The sequence below is a fragment of the Ambystoma mexicanum genome, chromosome 2q (genome assembly GCF_040938575.1).
Source record: "Ambystoma mexicanum isolate Mex_15411 chromosome 2q, UKY_AmexF1_1, whole genome shotgun sequence".
NCBI lineage: Eukaryota > Metazoa > Chordata > Amphibia > Caudata > Ambystomatidae > Ambystoma > Ambystoma mexicanum.
The window spans coordinates 621,137,860-621,161,208 of record NC_090924.1 but is presented as its reverse complement, the minus strand read 5'-3'; the positions used below and the strand labels follow the sequence as shown (position 1 = coordinate 621,161,208).

At 47.4% G+C, this 23,349-nt stretch overlaps 1 protein-coding gene across 3 annotated transcripts in view; it reads left to right on the top strand.

The window, feature by feature from the left end:
* LOC138569637 (fibroblast growth factor receptor substrate 2-like) overlaps window positions 1-23,349 on the top strand; it is a 385,144-nt gene that overhangs the window by 328,945 nt on the left and 32,850 nt on the right. For all 3 annotated transcript variants that reach the window (XM_069647780.1, XM_069647779.1, XM_069647782.1), the window contains exon 5: window positions 22,516-22,643. In XM_069647780.1, coding sequence (XP_069503881.1) covers window positions 22,516-22,643 — 128 coding nt within the window. The remainder of the gene's footprint in view (window positions 1-22,515; window positions 22,644-23,349) is intronic.

Below are 23,349 nucleotides of genomic sequence, written 5' to 3'. Positions count from 1 at the left end.
ACCCCATGCTGGAGAAGGAACAAGTTACTCGCCTGTAACTCCTGTTCTCCAGCATGGGTCTGGGATGGATTCACATGCAAACCATCCTTCATTTCCCTCTGTGGCTCTTCTTGGTTCATACTGCCACTTTACATGCTTTACGAAATCTGAAGATGGCCACCAGGGGTGGAGATTACGGAGATGACTGTCATTGGATGGGGGCAGTATGACCCTAAGGACAGTGATTGGTTACAGAGTAAAATAGTTTTCAGGGTAAAGCGTAACTGTTTCTTTTAACAAGAATTCCCATCCTGACTACAGTGAATCTTCATGAGCATGCAAGTCCATGCCAGACCCTTGCTGGAGAACAGGAGTTACAGGTAAGTTACATGTTCCTTATATTTTGTTGTGTTGAATAAATTAATGTCTGCAATGTTTGGTTTAGAAAGTTGTGCCTGAAGTAATTTATTGCCATTTGTAATGAACCAAGAGTTGTGAAGTATATGGTTAGAAATGTGTTAGTTTTTAATAAACTATAAACACAAATGGGCCAAGGCACTGCCATAGATATGCCACTTCAGAATTGTGTTGCCAATTACTTTCATATTATGCCAATTATAGCTGCATGTTCGGTATTGTGATCATATGAAAAGTAGATCCCCTGCATTGCCAGTTGCTGTGATAAAATGGTATCCAAAAATCCAATAGATGCAAGTCACATTCTTTATTATCATGAATGCTTTTATGATAATTACTTTTTTATTTAGTGCTTTTGCCAAAGAGCTGTACATAGCTCATATTTCCATACAATTATCATCCCAACCAAAGTTGGTACTCGTTTAACAAGCTCAGAAGAATGAAAGGCTGAGTCGGCCTTGCTAGTATTTGAACCTGCGACCACACAGATCACAGCAGCAAATGCTCAACCCACGTACCTAGACTGGCAGCACCAAAATGCCAATCTAACCATGTAATAACCTTTATCATGCTTACTTTATCATAACTGCCAGAAAAATATACAATGCCACAGTAAGGACTGACTACACCCAAATGCTAGTCTAGCCAGGTAATTACACTTTTGATTGCGTGATCAGAGATGCCCAGGACAAAATGTCAAGCCACAGTAAGAAATGGCTAATCAAGCTTCAGCAAAATGCTAGTCTAGACACATAATAACACTTATGATGCTTATTGCTGTGAGAAACCTGAGGGCATCCTTGCATCTACTCCCCTTGGGTCATCTTTTTTTTTTTTTTAATCAAATTTTATTGGCATTTAATGGTAACAAGAGGCTTCTACAGCGTGTCAACTTTTGGGCAAATGCCCATCACAACTTTACAATCCAACCATACATCCCTTAAAATCCCCCCCCCCCTATTCTCCCCCCAAACCCCATAGTTCAAGGCACGGGACGGAACGTCCGTAACTCTTCTCCTAGAACAACTCCGACCGGGCTAATGGCCGTCCGTGGTTAAACCGACTCCTCCAAAACTAAGGCATAGTGTTACATGCTACGGATGGTTTTGGGCCGGGTCATGAGACCCCGTGATTCTCAGGGCGTTTCCTCTGTGTGCCAAAAGCCTCCATAAATTGTAGCCAGTCCATCTCTATCTGGGCGCTCGAGCCCTGCGTAGCCGCTGTGAGTCTTTCCATGAAGTAGATATCCTTAACCACAGCTACCCACTCACTTTTCGTGGGAAGGCCGGTCCTTTTCCATGTTCTAGCCGGAGCTGCTCGAGCTGCCAGGAGTAACGAGTGTGTCAGGTCAGGAAGTTTCTCCCAATGCTCATCCTTCAGCTGAAGGCCAAACATTATCAGGATTGGATCTTGTGGGTAAACCCCCTCTCCCGCCTCCCTTAACCAGCTCAGGATCTCAGACCAGAAGGCTTGAACCTTCGTGCACGACCACCACATATGCCAGTAGTCGGCTTTTTTCTCTCATCCGTGCCAGCACTCTGGGTCAATGTCCGGGAACATCCTTGAGAGGGTGATCGGGTCGTACTGGCATCTATGAAGGAGTTTTACAGCATGTGTTTTATATTGGCAGGAGATGGATGTCTTAAACGCCCTGCTGCAAATACGCCCCCATAGCCCGTCCCCCACTCCACAACCCAGGTCCCTCTCCCATTTCCTTCTGAGGCTTTTGGTCGTTCCCTCCCGGGGAATCATAAGGGCTCCGTAGAGGAGGGAGATGAGTCCTTTCATTTCTACGTGAGAGTCTAGGATTTTTTCGACCGGGGTGAGCTTTCTTTGTATGCAGGGCTTTAGTTTGGGTTTCATTAGGACACCCTAGGGACGTAGATATAAGAGCGGGGAGAGGGTGCCAATTGCCAGGGCCTCCTCAAGTTCCTGAATAGGAATGAAGGAGTCCTCCCGCACCAGCTGACCGCCTCTGGCCAGACCAGCCTTGAACCTGGGATTTGCTCTAGAACTGGTGTGGACCAGATGTGGCTCAGCGGCGAGGGCCAGGTGGTCACCTTTTCTATGATTCCCTTTCCTGCAAGTGCTTTCCACATAGTTCCAAGGATGGGGTGGTCCCTGATTCTTTTGGGTAGTTTTTTCAGGGGGACCCATAGCCATTCCCCCATGGTGACTGGGTCTAGGTAGACATTTTCAAGAAAAACCCATTGTTTATTGGGGTCCTCCCTAAGGTGTGGGGCCAGGGCCCGAAGCTGAGCAGCTCTATGGTATGTTCGCAGGTCTGGGAGGGCTAAGCCCCCTCTATCCTTGGGGAGTGTGAGGGTCTCGTATCCTATTCTGGGTCTCTGGCCCTGCCATATAAATTTAGTTATTCGTCTTTTGGCTTTGCTACGGTAGGATTCTGGGGCCTCCAAGGGGAGCATCTGGAAGACGTATAACACCCTGGGTAGAAGGTTCATTTTGATACCATTAATTCTTCCCATCCATGAGATCTGTCCCTTTGCCCAGCCCTCCATGTCCCTGAAGAGTTTGTCGAACAGAAGGGGGTAGTTTGCCTGGTTCAAGTCTTCGTTTGGTCTTACTATATTGATCCCCAAATACTTTATACCCTCGGGGCAGACCTGGAGGCCCAGTGGGATCAATTCGGCTAGGTTTCTCTCTGCATCAGGAGCAAAAGGGAAGACCATGGACTTGCTAACGTTTACCCTGAAGCCCGAGAAGCGGCCAAATTGTTCTATGACCTGCACGGCGGCCGGGACCGATCTCGTAGGTTCCCTCAAGTGTAGCAAAATGTCATCTGCGTAAAGGCCCAGTTTGAACGTGCGGCCTCCTATTTCTATACCTCTCACCATCTGGGAGCCTCTGATGCTTTCCGCCAAAATCTCCATGGTCATTGCGAACAGGAGTGGGGAGAGGGGACAGCCCTGTCTTGTCCCTCTCTGTAGGGCGAAAGTACGTGACAGGTGGCCATTCACTGTGACTCTGGCAGAAGGGGCCATGTATATGGCTTTAATGGCCTGTCTAATACCCACCCCGAAGCCTAGTTTCTCCAAAACCCTGTGCAGGAATCCCCAGTCCACCCGGTCGAAAGCCTTTTCGGCGTCGATGGACACCAGAACCGGGTTGTCACCCTTCCATGCCGGCTTCCTCATGACGTGGAGGGTCTTGCGAGGGTATCCGCCCCCTACCTCCCCTGTATGAAGCCCACCTGGTCCGAGTGGATCAGCTCCGGCATGTGGCCATCTATCCTCGTGGCAATAATCCTACATTAAGGAGAGAGATCGGTCTGTAGGACCGACAGTCTGCTGGGTCTTTCCCCTCCTTTGGGATCACGGTGATCAATGCTTTACCAAATGATGGGGGTGTCCTCCCTGTGGCCATGATGTTGGAGAATAGTCTTGCCAGGAATCCTGCTAGGTGGCCTGAGAATGCCTTGTAGAAGCCCACCGTGTACCCGCCCTCCCCCGGGGCCCTTCCAAGCTTGAGGCCTGAAATTGCCTTGAGTACCACCCCCTCTGTTATTGGGGCGTCCGGGGCCTCCGCCTCTGGAGCTCGCAGGGTGGGGAGGGTGACCCCACCGAGGTATGCGTCAAGCATTTCCTTCTCTGCCCCCCGTCGCTCCCATACAGGGTTTCATAGAAGCCGGCAAAGCTCTCGGCTATGCCTTCGGGCTCTGAAGTTTCCTCCTCTTCCCCACACACAACTCTGGACACCCACCTCTCTGCCCGTTGGCCACGGAGTTTAGCCACTAACATAGCATCTGCCTTAGCTCCTTTTTTGTAGTATTTTTGGCGTAAGTGTTGGAGTCCTGCCACAATCCTGCCCATCTCCAATTCCCTCGGGTCCTGCCTTTTCCCTCTTGCAATGCCCAAGTCTCCCGCCCTCTCCTTCTCCCCCTTCCCTTCGGACCTTTCCAGTATAAGGATCTCTGACCTAAGTCTATGAGCCACAAGCATCCTCTCCCTTTTTTTGGAGGCCCCCTCGCTAATCAGCCTGCCCCTCCAGGTTGCCTTTGCCGCCTCCCATACTATCCCTTGGTGAACTTCTCCAGTATCATTTAGTTCGAAGTATTCTCTAATCGCCTCTATCATCTCCGCTTTAAAGACCGCATCCCTTAGGAGGAAGTCATTACATCTCCACAGAGAGTTCCTAGGCTTTAGGCCTGAGATGCTAATGTCAGACCAGACGAGGTTGTGGTCTGACCAGCTGACTGGACGGATCTCTGAGGCCTCTATTCTGCTCATGTGCTAGTGTCTCGTAAAGAGGTTATCAATCCTGGTTCTCGTACCGTGGGCGGCTGAGTAGAAGGTGTATCCCCTCTCCGTTGGGTGGAGCTCTCGCCATATATCCACCAGACCCTTCTCCCACATTAGGTCCCGAAGCCCTCCATAGGGTCGTGCCCCCCCGCCACCCGGTGGGATGGCCTCACCACTATGGTCCAACTCCCTGTCAGCCCACATGTTGAGACCCCCCCAGAGGAGGAGTCTTTCCGCTCTAGTCAACACCTCTGCGGGCTTCTTGGATAAATCCCAGCTGCCCTACGTTGGGGCAATATATGGCTGCTAGGGTGATTTTCGAGTTATGCAAGTTGCCCGACACTACCATGGCTCTCCTGTCTTCCCGCTCCCATCGGGATACCTCTGTCAGTTTATGATTCCTATACAGAATAATTCCGACACCCCCCTTCTTAACCTGGCCGGATGCCCAGAAGGTCTGGCCCACGTGGGATCCCAAGATCGCCCTCTCTTCCCCCTCACCGTTCTAGTTTCCTGGACAAAAAGGATATCAGTTCTCGCATTTTTCATTTCCCTCCCCAGAAGTGAGCGCTTTGTCGGGGAGTTGAGCCCCTTGAAGTTGAGGGAGCCTATTCTGAGGGACTCGGCCTGGCCCTTCCTCTCATTCTGTGTCATTAGTTCTATGCCTTGCATTCATCTTTTCCCTGGTCATGAGGAGATTGTCCCGTTCCCTTGTTGAGATTGGTTCGGTCTGGGCCAGCGGGCCTCTAACTACCTCACCCTCCCTTCCCCCTCCCCCCTCCCTTCCCAGTACAAGACACCTGCCAACGGGCAAGCCACCAGGGTGAGAGAGTGTCCGTACCTCGCGGGATTCTCGATGAACTCTGTGTCCCCGGCCGGGATTGCAAACGGGTGTCCCTGTATTTTCCGATCAAAAGTCATTGTTCACCTGGTCTTCCCCAGCTTCCGACGTGGGGGTGTTTGGTTTTCTGAATTTTCTCCTGCCCTTTGTCGTCTTCTTCGTGGACCAAGGGCCCTAAGGTTGTCTCCGGGGATCAAGCTCCATTTGTGTACCTCCTTCGTTCCCTCCCTCCAGGGAATCGCTCTTGAGCACTTGGAGGACTTGTGTGGCTTCTTTGCTGCTGATCACCCTGTAGTCTACACCAGCTCGCTCAAAAGAGAGGGCGAACGGGAACAACCATCTATATCTTATGTCCTGACTGGTGAGCCACTGAGTGAGCGGGCTACAATCCCTCCTGCGGGTGAGCGTGCGGGTCGAGAGATCTTGGTAGATCCTAATTGTGTCCCTTTCAAAGATGAAGCTCTCGAGCCTTTTTGCCTTTTCCAGGACCTCCATTTTTTCTCTGTACCGAAGGAAGCGCACCACTATAGACCTCGGGGCCCCTCCTCCGCCCCCTCCACCTCGATGCGCCCTCTCCAGCTGGACCTCCTTTCCCCCCCCCCCTCCAAGGCAAAGAGTTGGTTGATCAGTCCTTGAACCTTCCTTCCCACATCGGCCGCTGTCTCCCCTCTTTGCTTGGTGACGCCCATTATACGCAGGTTATTTCGGCGTTCCCTATTTTCCAAATCATCCATCTTCAAGGTTATGTCCTCATCTCTCATTTCAAGGTCCGTTAATCTCGCCTCATATTTCATGTCCAACAGGTCTGTTTGGAGGTGGTTATTTTCCATTCCCTCCATTTTTTCTTCCAAAGTTTCCACTCTTCCCCTGAGGTCCACTATAGAGGCCTGTATGTCAGTGCGAATGGCCTTAATTTCCTGAAGGATGTCCTTGAGGTCCTTCTTCGTTAATGGTGTGGGGGGCGCGTCACTGCCTGAAGGCATGGTGGCACTGCGGTCCTCTCTTGGGGCTGAAGCTGTTCGTGGACGGCGAAAGCGTTGGAGGGAAAGGATTGCCCGAGTGGTCGAGGGCCTCTCCAGGGTGTCGCTCTTCGTTGGTGACCTATGGTGCGATGCCTCTACGAGGCCAGCCCGTGGTGCCCTCAGCGTGTGGTGGTCAGGTTCTATGGAGACGGGGCGTCGAGTATGTAGGCCTTGACTTGGTGCTGAGGAAGGCCTACGGGGCCCTCAGGTTTTAGGGCTTAGGCCCACTTCGTTTTGGGGGCCCTCTGCTGTGGTGGCAGGGAGGAAGGTGGCGCGGAAGGCGGCGCCGCTGGCGGAGCTTGAGCCGCCCTGCTCCGTTCCTTTTCTTTTCCGCCTGTTTTTGGGAGGGGGGGTTGTGTCCCAGGGAGGGGCCACGGGAGGCCGAGGGGGGGGGGACCGCACAGTTTCCTCAAATGTCCCCTTCACCCTTCCGTCTCCTCACCTCCTTTCCGTGTACTTAGGCAGGCTGGGGCTCGGGGCCCATATTCCTCCTCCCGCTGAAGTGGGCACGAAGCTGTGTCTCGTTGGGCCGCCTCGCCCCGGGTTAGGCATGAGGAGATGGGTGTCCGCCTCGTGTCGTAGTCTCAAGTCCTTGGAGCGTAGGCATGGGGCCTGGGCTGTATCGTGGGCGAGGGCTCTGTTCTGGAGTGCGGGGCTTCCCCGCGATCGGCGAATCAAAATGTCGACGTCCCCGCGAGTCCTCTGCAGGGGGCTCTCAGGGCTGTGCGCGGGGTGGCGGGGACTCCCTCTCCGCTCGACGTCTTCTGAGCACCCTCGTACATGGGGGGTCGCTCCCTCTGTCGCCGGGCCCCCGCGGGCCTTCGACGGGCGGCACTTGTCCTGCTACGCCACTCGCCACGGGCACCGGGGCCTCGCCAACCGCTCCGGGTCTCCTGGCGTGTACCGTGCGTGTAGGGGGGGGCCACCCACTGTCCGGGTCGCGCCCCGGTCTCAGGAGGGGGAGGCGGTAGTGCAGCCAGATGGTGTGCGCGTGGGGCCCCGCTCGTCGCTAGTCCACTCGTAGCTCGTCGCCTTTGGCGGTCTTCAGCGGGGCTGGCCCTTTGGCCTCGGGCGGTGCTGAATCCGGGCCCATGATCGGGGGCTTGAGGGGGGGGAGATCGCCCCCGGTGCTGGTCCTCCCTGGTTTCAATGCGAAAATCCCAGCCGGGGATTCGAAAGGCCCACTAGGCCCCGCGAGGCAGGAGGAGTGCGAGCCTCACACGACTTGCATGCTCTGCGCCCCCTGGCGGTTCCTGGGTCACCTTTTAAGCTGGCCAGGGAAAGGCTATTGCTTTTGGATACCGATCCTGGGATGGAGAAGCGAGGGCTGATCTGGGAAGTGGGGACTGGGATGTCCTCAGTTTAGACCCGGTACTCCTCATTTACATTTCAGGAGGAACCATCAATCGCAGATGCGGTTATGGGGTATTGCTAACCCTGTCCCACTGACCATGCAAATGCCAGGAGATATACCAGTATAGAAGCACCAGAAAGAGGGTGAAGAAGAGAAGGTTTAAGGATGAAAAAGTTGAGACGTGGTATCCCCCTTTCTCTTAAGACAACCAACATAACCCTCCCCCGACATTCATGGGCTACTGTAAAACAGCTCCTCTCAATTTTCCTCATTCAACCAATGACAGTACTGGGACGAGGAAGAAGCGACTTGGAGTAGTTAACGCCAGTAGGTCATTTTATCACTCTAGTACGGAGACTAAAAAGATGCCTGCAAACTACTGCAAAGGTCAGGCATATGCCTTTAATTGCTTTTAGGCAATGCCATTTTAGAACTCATACACCTGCAACTTGTCAATTAGTTGCAGGTGTAGAAGAAGGGTTGAAACCAGCAACAGAGACCCCCACAGGGAGACCAAAAGATAGCCCTGTTTGTGAGGACGCAGCCACTGGTGGGTCCTGCAAGGAAACCAGGATGGCGGCCGACGATCCTGATGAAATGTGGAACCCAGGAGCAGGCAGACCATACGAAATTCACATGTTTGGGAGCCTCCATTGTCAGAGATTCGCAGCCGGAGCTGTGGACACATCAAAGAAAGCAAAATGGCCACCAGCAGCTGCGGAAGGGAAGCAGAGCTGCCGGCGGGAGCAGAGAAGCTTCAGAAGTGCAAACAGGGCTTGCAGTGCAAGGTCAATCAGCAGGCGCAGCAGAAGGGGAACCACGCATCTGCCCGAAAGGAACACAGAGGACTGGTGAATGAAAGGGAACATTACTCGAAACCGGGGAGCTCCTAGGGACTTTGTGAGAGTAAGACGAATGACCAGAATAACATGTACCAATTGAAGCAAACCCAAAGCAACAGGTCAAATGAAAATTAAGCGACGAAGTAAAAAGACACTAATGTTGAATACTGAATTGAATGAAAAAACAATATATGTTCAATATCGCTCTGAATGAAAACTTTATGGACAAAGCTATGATCTGATAAGAGATAAATGTGAAATTACCCATCGGAAAGCAAAATACGAAATAAGAGAGCAATTGTGGACATTTGTGAAAGGTCATGACTGAATGGTGGGAGAAATAAAACCACCCCGAAGTGAACTTTATGCATGACTAGAGTGCGGCAAGGCCAAAGACTGGCAAAAGGATATACAACTCATTGTGGCAATGCCAAGAGGCCAATCGGGAGAAGCCTGTTGAGTGTGAATCTTCGGATAAAGCCAAGAAGCTGACAAGGACAAGTCAAGTGAATGTAAACCTAGACACCGTGGCAGTTACATAAGAAACTGTGTGGGCTGAAGAGGGTGTCTGGTTGCGTGACCTGTGATTATGAAAGCCCAAGACATTTTTGAAGTAAACCAAGAATAAGCAATTTAAAGTCAACTGTTGATCCAATTCAGGAGTTTCAAATTGGTCTTGAGTTGGTTTGAACACTGAAAGACTGGAATCAAGTATAATTTGGCAAGTTGAAGTCTTGGGGAAGGGCACCATGAGACTTGATTAACTTTAATACTGTCTTGAGGAAGGAGCCCTCAAGACCCTTTTCTTTGGAACTGTTTCCTTGAGCTTCGAGAAGGGGACCCCAAAGTTTTGTGGAACTTTCCTGACCTTGGGGAAGGGAAGCTTAAAGGGAAGCTAGGAGCTGAAAGAAGCTCAGAACTTGATCACGATTTTGTTTATTGCTGACATCCCTGCACATTGTTTAGCTTTAGGTGTGAGGGCAAGGATAGGATTTGGACACACTTTTAGTTGAACTTTCTGACTCTGAATTTCCTTCATTCCGTTCAGGTAGGGAAATGCCACTTTATGCCTTCAACTATCCTGCCATTTGAGTTAATAAACCATTTTATTTTGAACTTTGAATCTGTTATCTGTATCTTGCTTCATGATGCCTTCACCATGCCTAGAAAATTATGGTATGACGTAGTAAGAAATGGCTAGGCTGGCTGCACCCATATGTCAGTCTAGACGGGTAATGACACTCATCATGCGTACTTTATTATAGATGCCCTGTAAAAATGCCATGTAAAAATGTCATGCCACGTTAAGAAATTACTTGACTCACTGTAACGAAATGTGATTCTAGACACTAATAACACATATGCCTGCTTTATCATGGATGCCCATTACGTGATGGGGGCACTTGCCAACTACCACACCCTCCCGACGTATCCTCTATCCCTCCAATCCTCCTCCTCCAACCGGAAACTGAGCCCCTTGGCCCAGCATTACCTCCACGTCCCTCTTCCTCGTCCCGGTACTTGCTTTGAGACAAGGTGCTTCATTATCGAGTACTGGAACGAGGAAAAGTAGGATTTGCTAAGTAATCTAGGTATTGAACACAAGCACACCATTCACATGCTTGTTTACACTGCCGCCTTCACTCACACTCCCAGCCACCCATGCATCATGCACTCACACACATTACATAATATGCATACACACTATTTCATGCACACACACACGCACACACACATTTACCAAAAATAAAACTTGATTAACTTTTCCAAATCCATTACTGCTCCAAGGAACTCCTCTGCAGGTAGGCCTCACTCCCACGCTCCACACACAAAGGAATCTGCTCTGGTCCTGTCCTGTGCATAGCATGGGAGACTGAGCCCTCCATCTCTTGTGGGGGGTGTGGGAAGGGGGTTATTTTTAACATCTGTCCAAATTCAAAAAGAAATTTAAAAACACAGAAATAATGTCTTTTTGAAGTCACACTGACTTAAAAAAGAAATAAATGTAAAGCAGGTTCTCGTCTTGTGAAAAGAGGAAAATAATATGAGGCCGGGAAACCCAAAGGAAACACACCAAACACCGGTTACAAAGGAACATACAAAGTATGTTATTTTAAGGTCAAGCAATGACGAAGTCAATGACAGGTCAGATAGCTATCGGCCCTCAGTACAACACAACAAACTTCAACTGGGTTCGATGTATTCAGTGAGAGACTGTATATTGGGACATTCAGGCTTTTATACATTTCTCAAGCCTGTTGTCCAACCCCTTCGCGGGTTAACCATTCCATGAATGTATTACTGGTCTAGGGTCTCTGCCAGGTCAATCTTCTAATACATACATCAGTATGCGCATAGATCAGTTCCGTTGATAAAGGTAATCCATTTACATGCAGGTGAACAGAAGGACAAGGTCTCAGTTCACGACCCTAACAAGTGGCTTGCAGGCAAGTTATACATTAGCTGTACGGCGGTCATGTCGACCAGATTCTGTTCGGAATGGCATCGTCTACCATTTTGATATACAGGGTGACTTTTACACAGCAAGAGAACCTAAAATGGCGGTTTGATTCAAGATGGCGGCTTACATCAATTTCTAAGTTCAAGACCTTGCCGTAGAGTTATTCGCGTGCAGTTTTAAGCAACTTGGCGTAGGCCAATATACATACAATCGTTACAATAGGAGGCATAATTTAATATCCAGTTTGACAAACCCTCCTTTTGGCCTATGCCAAGTGCTAAGACTACTTCTGATCTCCTGCAAGTAACTCCATACGTCATCGTCCATACACCCTGAATCGCCGTCAGATATCTATGGCCATCAGGTCATTCACTAAGATCTCTTTTAACACATACTCCTTGGAAGTTTTTTCCGGGGCATATTCTTTTTGTCCTATCGTACCTATTGCCTGAGCACAACATCCCCCTAGAATCGAACATATACTAGGCAGACATTGGATACAACAACAAGGGAATAGCAGAACTCCCAAAATGATCAACAAAACCGAAAGTACCTTCCAACCCCAAGATCGCAAGAAATCCCAAAACCAAACACTAAGATTCCAGTTCCCCTCGGGAACACGCACTTCTGAACTAAGAACGTGCATATTCTGAATTGCTTTGAAAATGGTTGGGGAGGAGTCTGGTACAAAAACACAGCAAGCGGACCCCACTAATTTACATACTCCACCATGTTCGGCCAGAATGACATCTACTGCCATCCGGTTCTGGACTGCTACTAATCTTATCGCGTTCTGCTCTGTCATGCTATAGAGTATATCTGTGGTCCGGTTGATGGTTCTCTCCAGTACTCTCGCTAGTCTCCTGATGTCTTCGGAATTTGCTATCTGCCCCCAAAATGGCACAACTGATATCTCCCATCACTTGTGTGGGGGTATCACCATTCTCGTCCCGCCGTGGACGAGCCTTTGAAACTTCCAAAGTGCTTGCTATGAATAGCCCAGGTAACAGGATCCCTAAATAACAGGTTCCCTGCCAATCCTTGGGCAACCATGGAAATACTACATTACCGCAAATGAAATAGACAGGTTCGCCCACATACAAAGGTCTGTTTTCCCCAGTCAAATGTGCAACTTTGGCACAGCCTTTAAAATCTCCCATTGACCGGGTACCATTCCTCTGTACGCAGAAAGAAACTGAATCGGGGCTATGGTTAACAGAGTAAGACGGAGGCACGGCATCCTTATCGGAGCCATTTTAAAGGAAACTAAAGATTGGAGAGGACAGGATAGTCTATCAGAAGGCCTAATTGAAGCAACATTGAGTTTGCTCCTATTTGCGAAAAGCGAGCATCCCAGGGGAGTCAGAACACGTTTCTCAAAATCATTCAAATTAGTTCCATCAAAGTTCCCCGAGATGCTCTCATTCCATCGGCCAAAGAACAGTACTCTAAGAGAAGCATAGCAAGCAGTTGTCAAAGATAAAGGATGAATTTACCAACCTAGCCCCTTATCCCCATGTTGCGGTAAATGCGAGCAGACCCAACAATTGGTTTTGTTAAAAATGGCATGTGTTGAATTCATAATCAGCATCATAGTATTATTGTGATACTTCTGTCTATGCTGAGTGTCCCTGGGTGACAGAGTATGCAGGTGTACAAAAGGAGTAAAAACAGTAGGTACAATTTCAGTTGGCAAAAGAGGCTCTAGAGGATAAATCTCCTCAACGTACCAGAACCCTAAAGCAGTTACTATAAAAACCCCAATTATTATCATCAAAACACAGCAATACGTTTTCGGGGACCAGGCACATTGTTCATTGTCCAAGTTGGTCACCCCCTTATTTACAAGTCCAATACGGGCAGTAGCAGTGGCAGGCATCGTAGTCTTTGGATGGAAACCCCAATGTTCATTGCTGACGACCCCCCGGTCGCGCGGCTTCTGAGTGCTTCCCCAACCCTAGCCGACAGAGCCCTCTTTCTCAAAATTTGGGAAAAAGCAAGCCCTTGATGATCCTTACCTTCTTTTGAATGCACAGTCGAACCGTGCTGTAGGTCTATTTTCTCCGCCGAAGATTATATCTGGTGGTTCCTGGTACTGTTTGATCCGGAAATAAGGTAACGTCACTCCCTGAGGGAAGCAACGTATCTGAGGCAACGGAAGTTGCAGAATTCGAAGCAATGGTTTCCGGAAATGACTTTTCCAAAGAGTGTGGAGACAAAATGGACAGTTCCCCAAGCCCCACGGGCTCAAAGAGATTCTCCGACTCACTCACAGTGCTATTTGCTGCTTCAGGATCATCGATTGCAGCGTTAGCGAGGGGTTCTGTTTCTTCTGTAATGTGCGGCGTCGGGTGAGGAAGTTTCTTGACATGCGTCGCATGTATCCAGTTCTTCTTTCCAGCCACCCGCACTGCCGTTTGGATGACCAACAAGACCTGGAATGGTCCCCGCCAGCGAGGTGCGAGGCAAGAAGACTGCTCGTATGCTCTCACCAGGACCCAGCTTCCAGGCCGGATGTTGTGTCCTAGGCCCTCATAACGTATAGGTAAAGCTGATGGTACCCGATGATAAATGAAATACAGATTTTTAGTCAACCGGTTACAGTAGTCTGAAAGCAATACATTCTCAACATTTCTCAGTGCTTTAGGTTTCGGAAGACCCCAAATATTGGCAGGCCACCCCATCACCACCTAAAATGGAGAGAGCCCAGTCTTAGTTTGAGGGGTAGTGCGCATGGCTAATAACATGATCGGTAAGGCGTCCAGCCAATTTAGTTTGGTACCGGCACACGTCTTAGCGAGTTTGTTCTTTAGGATACCGTTATGTCTCTCCACCAACCCGGAACTTTGAGGATGTCTAGCCGAATGAAATCGCTTATCAATACGTAGTGCCGTACATATCTGTAAAATTACAGCAGCAACAAAATGTGGACCATTGTCCGACCAGATGACTCTGGCAACCCAAACCGCGGGAAGTACTCCTTTATCATAATTTTTGCAGTGGTCATCGCTGTAGCATCTTTGACGGGGAAAGCCTCAACCCATTTACTGAAGGCACAAATGACCACAAGGACATATTTTAAATTATTGCACCGCTCCATCTCAATAAAATCAAAATGAATCACTTCAAACGGGACAGAAGGAGGCCCAAAGCTACCCCTTGGAGTTCACGTCCCCTTCCCCACATTGTGCTGTAGGCAAATCATGCAATTCTGGACATAATGCTGAGCAATTTTCGAAATCTTATCATTTACCCAGACTTTCTCTAATATTTTCGTAATCTGTTGAGCACACACGTGTGGGACCGTGTGCCATGGTAACCATCATGACTATGTAGGCATTAGGAAGTAACCATTTCCCTTCAACTGTGTCCACCCAACACCCGTCATCTAATTTCCCCAAGCCTTCAGCCCATTTCTTAGATTCTTCCATTGTGGCATCAGCTTGGATATCCCGCACAGACCCAATATCCTCGTCCATTACATAGACATCCCTAGTTTCTCTTAGAGCATACATTTCTGTGCAAAGATCTGTGGCAGTTTGTCTGGCTATCTGATCAGCGAAAGCATTCCCTTTCCCTACATCGTCTGTGATCTTTCGATGCGCTGCGCATTTCATGATCGCGAACTGACTAGGGAGCGCAGGCTCCGAGAGCAATTGTACTATCAGGGGGCCATGCTGAATATTGCTCCCATGTGAATTTAGAAACCCTCTCTCTGACCAAAGTCTCCCAAAGTTGTGAGCCACCCCAAAAGCATACTGACTGTCAGTATATATATATACTCTTAGCCCTTCGGAAAGCTCACAAGCTGGGGTTAATGCTATAATCTCTGCGGCCTGCGCAGAGTTATGTGTAATTTGCTTGGTCTCTACAACCGTGCTCAATTTAGTGACTGCATAAGCAGCTGTGGATGTACAATCCGGAAGTTTAAACAGGAGCCATCACAAAATAGCTCCCCTTGCGCATTATCCAAAGGAGTGTCCTTAAGATCAATTCTGTCCTTCGTTTCTTGTTCAGTAGTATACAGGCAGTCATGTGACTCATCACCGCAAACAATATTTTGCGGGAAAGGTAGGAGTTCAGCCGGATTAAGAACACAACACCTCCTAATTTGTATGTGGGGAGCAAACAAAATTAATTCATATCTCGTCAATCTTGCGAAAGTGAGGTGTTGCGTTTGAGTTTTGTTCAATAGAACATCTACAGAGTGAGGCACCATCAGGGTTAGATCATGGCCTAGGACCATTCCCTCACTCTGTTTTACAGACGTGGCAGCATCAGCGACAGCTCGCCAACATCTTTGCAAAGCGCATGCGACAGGATCAAGGGCGGAAGAGTAGTAACTGCATGGCCTATTCTTCCCTCTATGTTCCTGCGTTAATACAGCAAAAGCACATCCATCACATTCATGCGTAAACAACACAAAGGCCTTGCTGTAATTTGGTGTACCCAAAACCGGTGCAGAGCATAATGCAGTCTTGAGAAGCTCAAATGATTGTTGATGTTCCGATTTCCATGGCAATGACGAAGAAATGGCCTTCTTTGTCAAAGCAACATCGGTTTTATCACTAGTGAAAAGTTTGGGATCCATAACCTACAGTAAGAAGCCATACCTATTAAGGCTCTGACTTCCTTCTGTGTATTTGGGAAAGACATGCCAGAAATGTGTTTTATTCTTTCAGGTGTCAATCTTCTTCCCTCCTTTGTCAGGCGGTAGCCTAAATAGGCGACCTCCTGGCAACAACATTGAAACTTTTTAAGCAAAGCTTTGTGACCATGCTTAGCTAGATGGATGAGCAACAATACAGTGCCCTTTTTACAAGAGCTCTCAGAATCTGCTGCTAAAAGCAAGTCGTCAACGTACTGAAGCAGCGATCAAGTGGGGTGTAATTCAAGAGTATCAAGCTGTTCTTTCAAGGCCCTACTATAAATGCTAGGACTCGGTGTAACCTTGAGGTGCACGAGTAAATGTGAACGAGCGTCCCCCTAAGGTGAACGCGAACAAATATCTACTGTCTTTGTGTATAGGAATACTGAAGAAAGCATTCTTCAGGTCCACAACACTAAAGTAAGTAGCCGTAGCGGGAATCATAGTTAATATCGTCGTCGCATCAGGCACAATTGGAAATTGTGGAGCGACAACTCTATTAATGGCACGCAAATCAATTATAAAACGAAACGGAATAGCATTATCGCCTTTTTTGTACATGGGTAGGATCGGACTATTGCTCAAACTTCCTGTAATCTTCTCAATCACTCCACGATGCACAAAATCGGAAACAATGCTCTTCAAAGCTCGCTCACCTTCAACCGAGATGTTATACTGCGGAATACGTGGCAGCTTAATACCAAGTTTCAAGACTATTCTAACAGGCTCAATCTGTAGAACAACAACATCATTGTCAGCCGCCCACAAACACTCCGGGACATTACTGAATTCTGGTGGCAAAGTTCTAGTCAAAAATTGTGAAACAGAAAACTGCTGTGGTGAAATCGTCAAACGCACTCCATCAGATGAACAATGAATTACCGCATTTAATTCCTTCAGATTCAACCCCAACAAATTCTCTCCACAATTCAAAGTCAAAAGAAAGGGACAATGGTCCGTAAAGGGACCCAAAGAAATGGGTACCGGCGAAGAAACCGGACAAATGACTGGTGTGCCAGAAAACCCTACGGAGACATTGGTTTGCCTTGACAGTGGAATGTTTGGAACCCGAGAATGATCAATGGAGCACTTCTGTGCTCCAGTGTCTATCAAGAACTGATGTTTCCTATTTCCCACTACCATTTCAACGTAGGGACCTTTCTGACTAACGGGAATAGGTGTAGGTTCCAAACCCTGCATCAGGCAATCCTAACGAAACAGAATATCATCAGAAGGAAGCTCCTCAGAGAGGTAAGCAGCAGAAGGGTGATCGAATATGTTTCTAGTATCCACACTCTAAGTCTGATTGTCCTGTGAAAAAGGTTGCTGAGGATCCTGCGAAAACTGATCTCTACCAGGGCCCCCACCCTGGGGCAACCTCTGGGTCATCTACCCATACTCCCAAATGTGTTATTCGACTTCTGTCGAAGGACTGGGCATTGTACACGCCAATGACCCTCCTGGTGACAATAGGCACACTGGTTAACGTTCATAGGACCCAAGGGCACATTCCCTTGTGGAACATACTGACCTCTAATCTGCGAACTACCCCCTCTGGGGCCTCTAACAATTTGTTGTAACAATACTTTAGTCTTTAAGTCTCCTTTTCTCTTTTCTACTCTATCTTTTTCATTATTGACATGGTTCTTGTAGTACTGAGCCATGTGCAGTACTTCTGATTGGGATTTCGCCTGCCAAGCGCTCTCGGAAGACATAATCTGTGACTGGATGTCAGGCAGCAGTCCACGCACAAATTTGTCCACAAATAACCTTTTCCCAGATTCTGTGCCTAAATCCTGTCCACTGAAGTCCGAGAATACTTGTTCGAACCGATTAAAGAACTCGGTGGCACCCTCAGATTTTCCCTGGACACAGGCCGTAAACTTGTCCCTAATTCTTTTTTCGGGAATTATGGTTTTTAATTTCGCAATGATTCTGTCAGGCAAAGTGAGTATCACCTGAGGCGGTCTCTCACCAGCTATCCTTTCCCCGTCAAGCCTAGTTATATTAGCCCACGTATCTACCAACCCAGGTGCATCATCTATTGTTCTAACCTGCTTCCACAAATCTACGGGCAGGAGTACAGGGAATAACAAGTCAATATCGCCTAGGGTGAACACTGAGGACTGCAAGACGGACTCTATCTCTTTATAGAATCCTGTCTGATTTTTCCTAATGTTGGGAATAGATTGCCTAATAGTGTTCACTTCCTGTCGCGAAAACGGGACGTGAACAAACTGTGATACATAATGTGCAGGAATGTCCACAGCAGCTATACCTGCTGCAGCATTAGCGGCAATCTCAACTTTTGGGACAAATGTCAGAGGTACCTCTCTCATAGGCAACTGAGATATAGGCAACTCCAAACGCTTGCTAAGCAACAGAGCTAAGTCGAGCGCTAAAGCAGTCGAAGAAGTGTCAAGTGAAAAAGCTCTCTTATAAATACCCAGTAACTCTGTGGGACAACTAACCTTCTTCCTCACACATTCATCCTGCAGGTACTCTACCATTACCTGAATCACCTTCCTCTGCATTTCTGGCGTATATTGACTATATGTGTCATATACCTCAACCAGAGTTATCGATAAATCCGAAATCCATCTAATCGCATCTTTTGTACAAATTTGTGCTTCCTCAGATGCCCATTTACGACACCGAAGAAATCGTTTCTGTACATACATACTCTCCTCTTCGTCATCCTCATTTCGTAACTTCTCCAAATCTCTCCTATACTCAAACAACCTCTCGACATGCTCATGTACTTTCTCCACAGTATCTCTTGATAGTGCTAAAGTATTCAGATCCCTCAGCCCCTGTGGGAGATCCACATTATTTAATTTACCCCACATTACGCATAAATGAATCCCTAAACCTTCAATAAAAAAAATGTTCTCAGGAAAATTATCCATATTAGACAGTGTGGCAAAAACATTAGCTCGATCATCTCTCTCCATACAATGCTTAGCCCATGCAAACAAATCCTGCTTTTTATCTGTAGGGACAGTATTACGAGTAACGACCTTCGACCCCGCACCCCGATCAACTTTAGTCGGTACAGAACCACTCGGGAGTGGAGGTGCAGGCAGATTCAATGGAGGTGTTATTAATGGTGCAATGGCAAGAGGTAGTAGAGCAGGCGGAGGAACAGCCGGAATAATAGGAGCAACAGGTTGAGCAGGGAGAGCAGGAATAACAGCAGGAAGAGGCAAAGCAACAGGAAGAGGATCGTACGGAGGTGGTGCAGATGCACCAGACCTTCGCTCGTTTAACAATTTGTCGAGAAACTCGTCAGAACCATGAAGGTCTTTAGAAGGATAGTTTTTCTGAATACCGACTGAGAAAGCCCTATCCGTATTCTTAACTGACTCAGACTGTTTGTCATGATCATATAACAACACCTTTTCAGCGTTCGTTTTATGACGGCGCGCATGTTTTTCCCTACTCTTAAGCTGTTGCAACACTTCTTTTTTCCAATTCTGTAGAACATCAAATGCTGCGGGTCTGGCTTTTTTCTTTAACAAGACCGACTCTAAGCATTCAATACGAGGGATCTCAAAACTACCTTTGATTGGCCACTGAAGTTCGGAGGCATGTCTGGTTTGTCTGTGCCAAATATCATTAAATACTACACTTCCAATGCCATGTTTACAATACATAGTAAACGCCGGCGACCCCTGCTGTGGTGCCGGGCGGCTAAATTCCAAAGATTGTCGATTGCTGCGTAATAATGCCCTAAAGCAGCTAGACAATTTCCCAGGCATTTCTCAAAAACTTGGTGTTACCTGGTCAATAATTGTGTCTGCAGATACAATGCGCCAAATTCAAATTGTCAGAGTCGGGTCACGACTCACCTGACCAAACCTAAGGAGGACCGTACGGTTTATCAAAGAACTTACCTAACAAATTTTTACCTTGTGTTTGGTGATTTCGGCAAATCTGCCCGCCTCAAAAGTGGACCCTCGTCAAGATGCCGTCTCAGACCGCACGGCTATCGTCCAAGGATCAGATCGTGCAGCGCTGTAGAGGTGTTGCGTCTCGTTCAGTCGGGCCCGTAGTATCACACCGTCCGATCCCGGTCTGATGGCATGCGTCAACCTTCAATGGTCCAGCATCAATCTTGAGGGTACCTATTCGGGCGCCAACTGTGAAAAGAGGAAAATAATATGAGGCCGGGAAACCCAAAGGAAACTCACCAAACACTGTTTACAAAGGAACATACAAAGTACTTTATTTTAAGGTCACGCAATGACAAAGTCAATGACAGGTCAGATAGCTATCGGCCCTCAGTACAACACAACAAACTTCAACGGGGTTCGATGTATTCAGTGAGAGACTGTACATTGGGACATTCAGACTTTTATACATTTCTCCAGCCTGTTGTCCAACCCCTTCGCGGGTTAACCATTCCATGAATTTATTACTGGTCTAGGGTCTCTGCCAGGTCAATCTTCTAATACATACATCAGTATGCGCATAGATCAGTTCCGTTGATACAGGTAATCCATTTACATGCAGGTCAACAGCAGGACAAGGTCTCAGTTCACGACCCTAACAAGTGGCTTGCAGGCAAGTTATACATTAGCTGTACGGAGGTCATGTCGACCAGATTCTGTTCGGAATGGCATCGTCCACCATTTTGATGTACAGGGTGACTTTTACACAGCAAGAGAACCTAAAATGGCGGTTTGATTCAAGATGGCGGCTTGCATCAATTTCTAAGATCAAGACCTTGCCGTATAGTTATTCGCGTACAGTTTTAAGCAACTTGGCGTAGGCCAATATACATACAATCGTTACAATAGGAGGCATAATTTAATATCCAGTTTGACAGTCTGAGATCCTTGTTTACATTCTGTTGATCTCTGGCTCTGCAGACCCCAGGGGTCGCAGAGGCAGAGTCGGGGGTCACTCAGTAGTTGCCAGGGGATGCAATTGCAACCCCCAATTGACCTGCCCAATCAGTACCCATGGTCCTTGGTACAACCCCCGCATGCACCCTCACTTATATCCTCCTCCGTAAACCCCCTATGGAGATTTGCAAGTAGGTCTCCGACTTTATCGTCTTGAGCGCTCATGGGGGTGTCGGGGTGTATGTCCTTGGGAGCCGGGGGCTGCAGCGTTACGCTACAGGATCCAACTCGCAGCCACCACCTATACATTTCATAATCAAATAAAACACTCAGTAGTATTATAAAGAAAGGACATAAATAAAGTGAGACATTTAGTCCAAACGTTTGCAAACTGAATAAACAGATGGCACCCCGCTAGCATGCCATCCAAACTAACGCAACCAGCCTCCAACTCTCCTTCCTCTTGTATCCCTGCATGCTCTGGCCCCTTCCATTTTGCATCACTTACGTTTGAATTTGGAGAACGCAAATGCGCTCCTCAACTTTGTGTACATCCACGCGGAGCGTAAATGAATGATGCCAAATACCTGCTGGCATGGTTTTCTGGTCCACATTTCAAGATAAAAATGTATACTTTTCAACTGAGTGGGAATAATGCGAACCCAGCAGAATGAGGCACGTTGAGTGCAACAATGCACTGATGCAGTGGTTGGAAATGAAATTGCCTGATCAACAGCCAGGAAGAAAATGCAATAACCCTTGTGCTCAACACACCACCGCCAGAATTGTCAAGAACGTAGTCTTCATCACAAATATTGCATGGTGTCCTTAGATGGACATCTAGACACCTACACCAAGGATAATTGAGTAAATTAGTTATTTTCAGTACATGACTATCTTCAATACATTCACCTGATCTGTTGCATTGATGTAAATAGTAGTCACACGGGGGAAGTGGAGCTAGATTTATTTTAATTTCACTCCTTTGGGCACATTATTTTAGCTTTTGTCCAGAAATGGAAAAACACACTATATTTGTATAAAAAATCTTTGCACTTGAGTTCATGCTTTTGAACATATTAAACTATTTTCATGCAATAAATGTACCAGTATTGTATGCCATAGTGTTTGCTTGGTCTCGAACATAGCAGCATTTACTGCTGATGACATTTATATAATTCAGTTTTCTTCATCAACAGTGAATACATTGCTCTTGTCACCTACACAGCCTGACCCATCTTCTGTGAGCGCCGACTGAAAATGAACCAGCTCCACGTTAAGGCAAACAATTGCAAGACATCCAGCCACAGCCAATCCACCATCTCTGACGAGGACTTGTTGTCTTCAAGTCACACACCATTGTTTAATAGGGTTTATAGTTGTCAACCAAATGGGTCTACCAATTGTCTGATGGTGTGACTGATGCGCAACACTCTTATGACGAGAGTTGAGATGCAATAGTGCTTGTGCTACTACGCTTCTGTTCTTCATTCCTGCTTTTAGGAGCTTGTCCTTTGGATTTAGTGGCTACAGTAGTGGAGGCGCAAGCTGCCTATCAGCAGGGCGGGGAGTCGCCAAAATTGTTTTTTTCGGGTTCTCCACATTACATGAGCAACACCTACATGCAAAATGTTCGAGCTGCTGGGGTTTGCCCACTCTGAGCATGTACCTAGGATTTGTAATGGGGCTGCAACGATGGAAGTGTAGAGAAACACTGGTATTTTTACAGCATGTTATGAAATGTATTGCTATCATGTAGAATTTGAAATATATTTTCTCAAATCAAAATGGTTTTAATAAATTACCTCCCTAATCTTATGTCTTCTGGTGTATCGCTTTTAGCAACAAGATTACCATATCGCTCTGGGCAGTATCCTTCTTTTGCCAATGCGGCTTGTTCAAGAAGGCCAGAACCAATAGGAGGGGAGAATCGCTCTGCGTCTTCCTCGCTGATGTCCACCATCTCACAAGTAAGCAAATACTTATTTCTACTGTTTGTTGGTTAGGCTTTGATGTCCCACAAGTCCAACTGCCAGCTTGCTCCCCATTCAAACATGCCATATTTATGTATATGACCATTTCCTTCCGCTTGTTTCATCGTCCAACACGTAGGTAATGTTTTAGCCAATGCAATCCTTTGTTTGGCATCAAAACTGGTCTTCATTGGAGCAGTTGAACATATCTGCCTGATCACTATTTGGTGCTCCCAAGAACACTGACCATGGTCTCAACATTTTACTGAATAGTAGTATGCCAACCCCCCTGCCCCGGGCCCCATTGAGCATGCCTCGCCTATTCTGGTTAATTACACTGGCCTCCTATCTGAGCCAGAATTACACTGGCCTCCTGTCTGAGGCAGAATCCTCTTTAATCTACCAATCTTCTATTTTAGTATCCACCTGAAATTGGTACACTTATTTTTTTTTTAGTTTTTTTTTTTATCAATCTCGGAAGAAGGAAAGATGTGGTCTGGCTTGCCAGAAGTCTGTGTGACCTACATAATACACAAATCTCTGCGGTGAGTGCTTAAGTCGCTGAGCTATCTCACCAGCTTAATCTAGCACACCCAAACTTTTTCTGCAATGCCCCAAACTACTTGGTCTAGATTTGTCTCCTAAAGCTAGTAGGACTCCGTTCTACATCCATCCATTTGCTATTAACCCCTAGATTCAATTT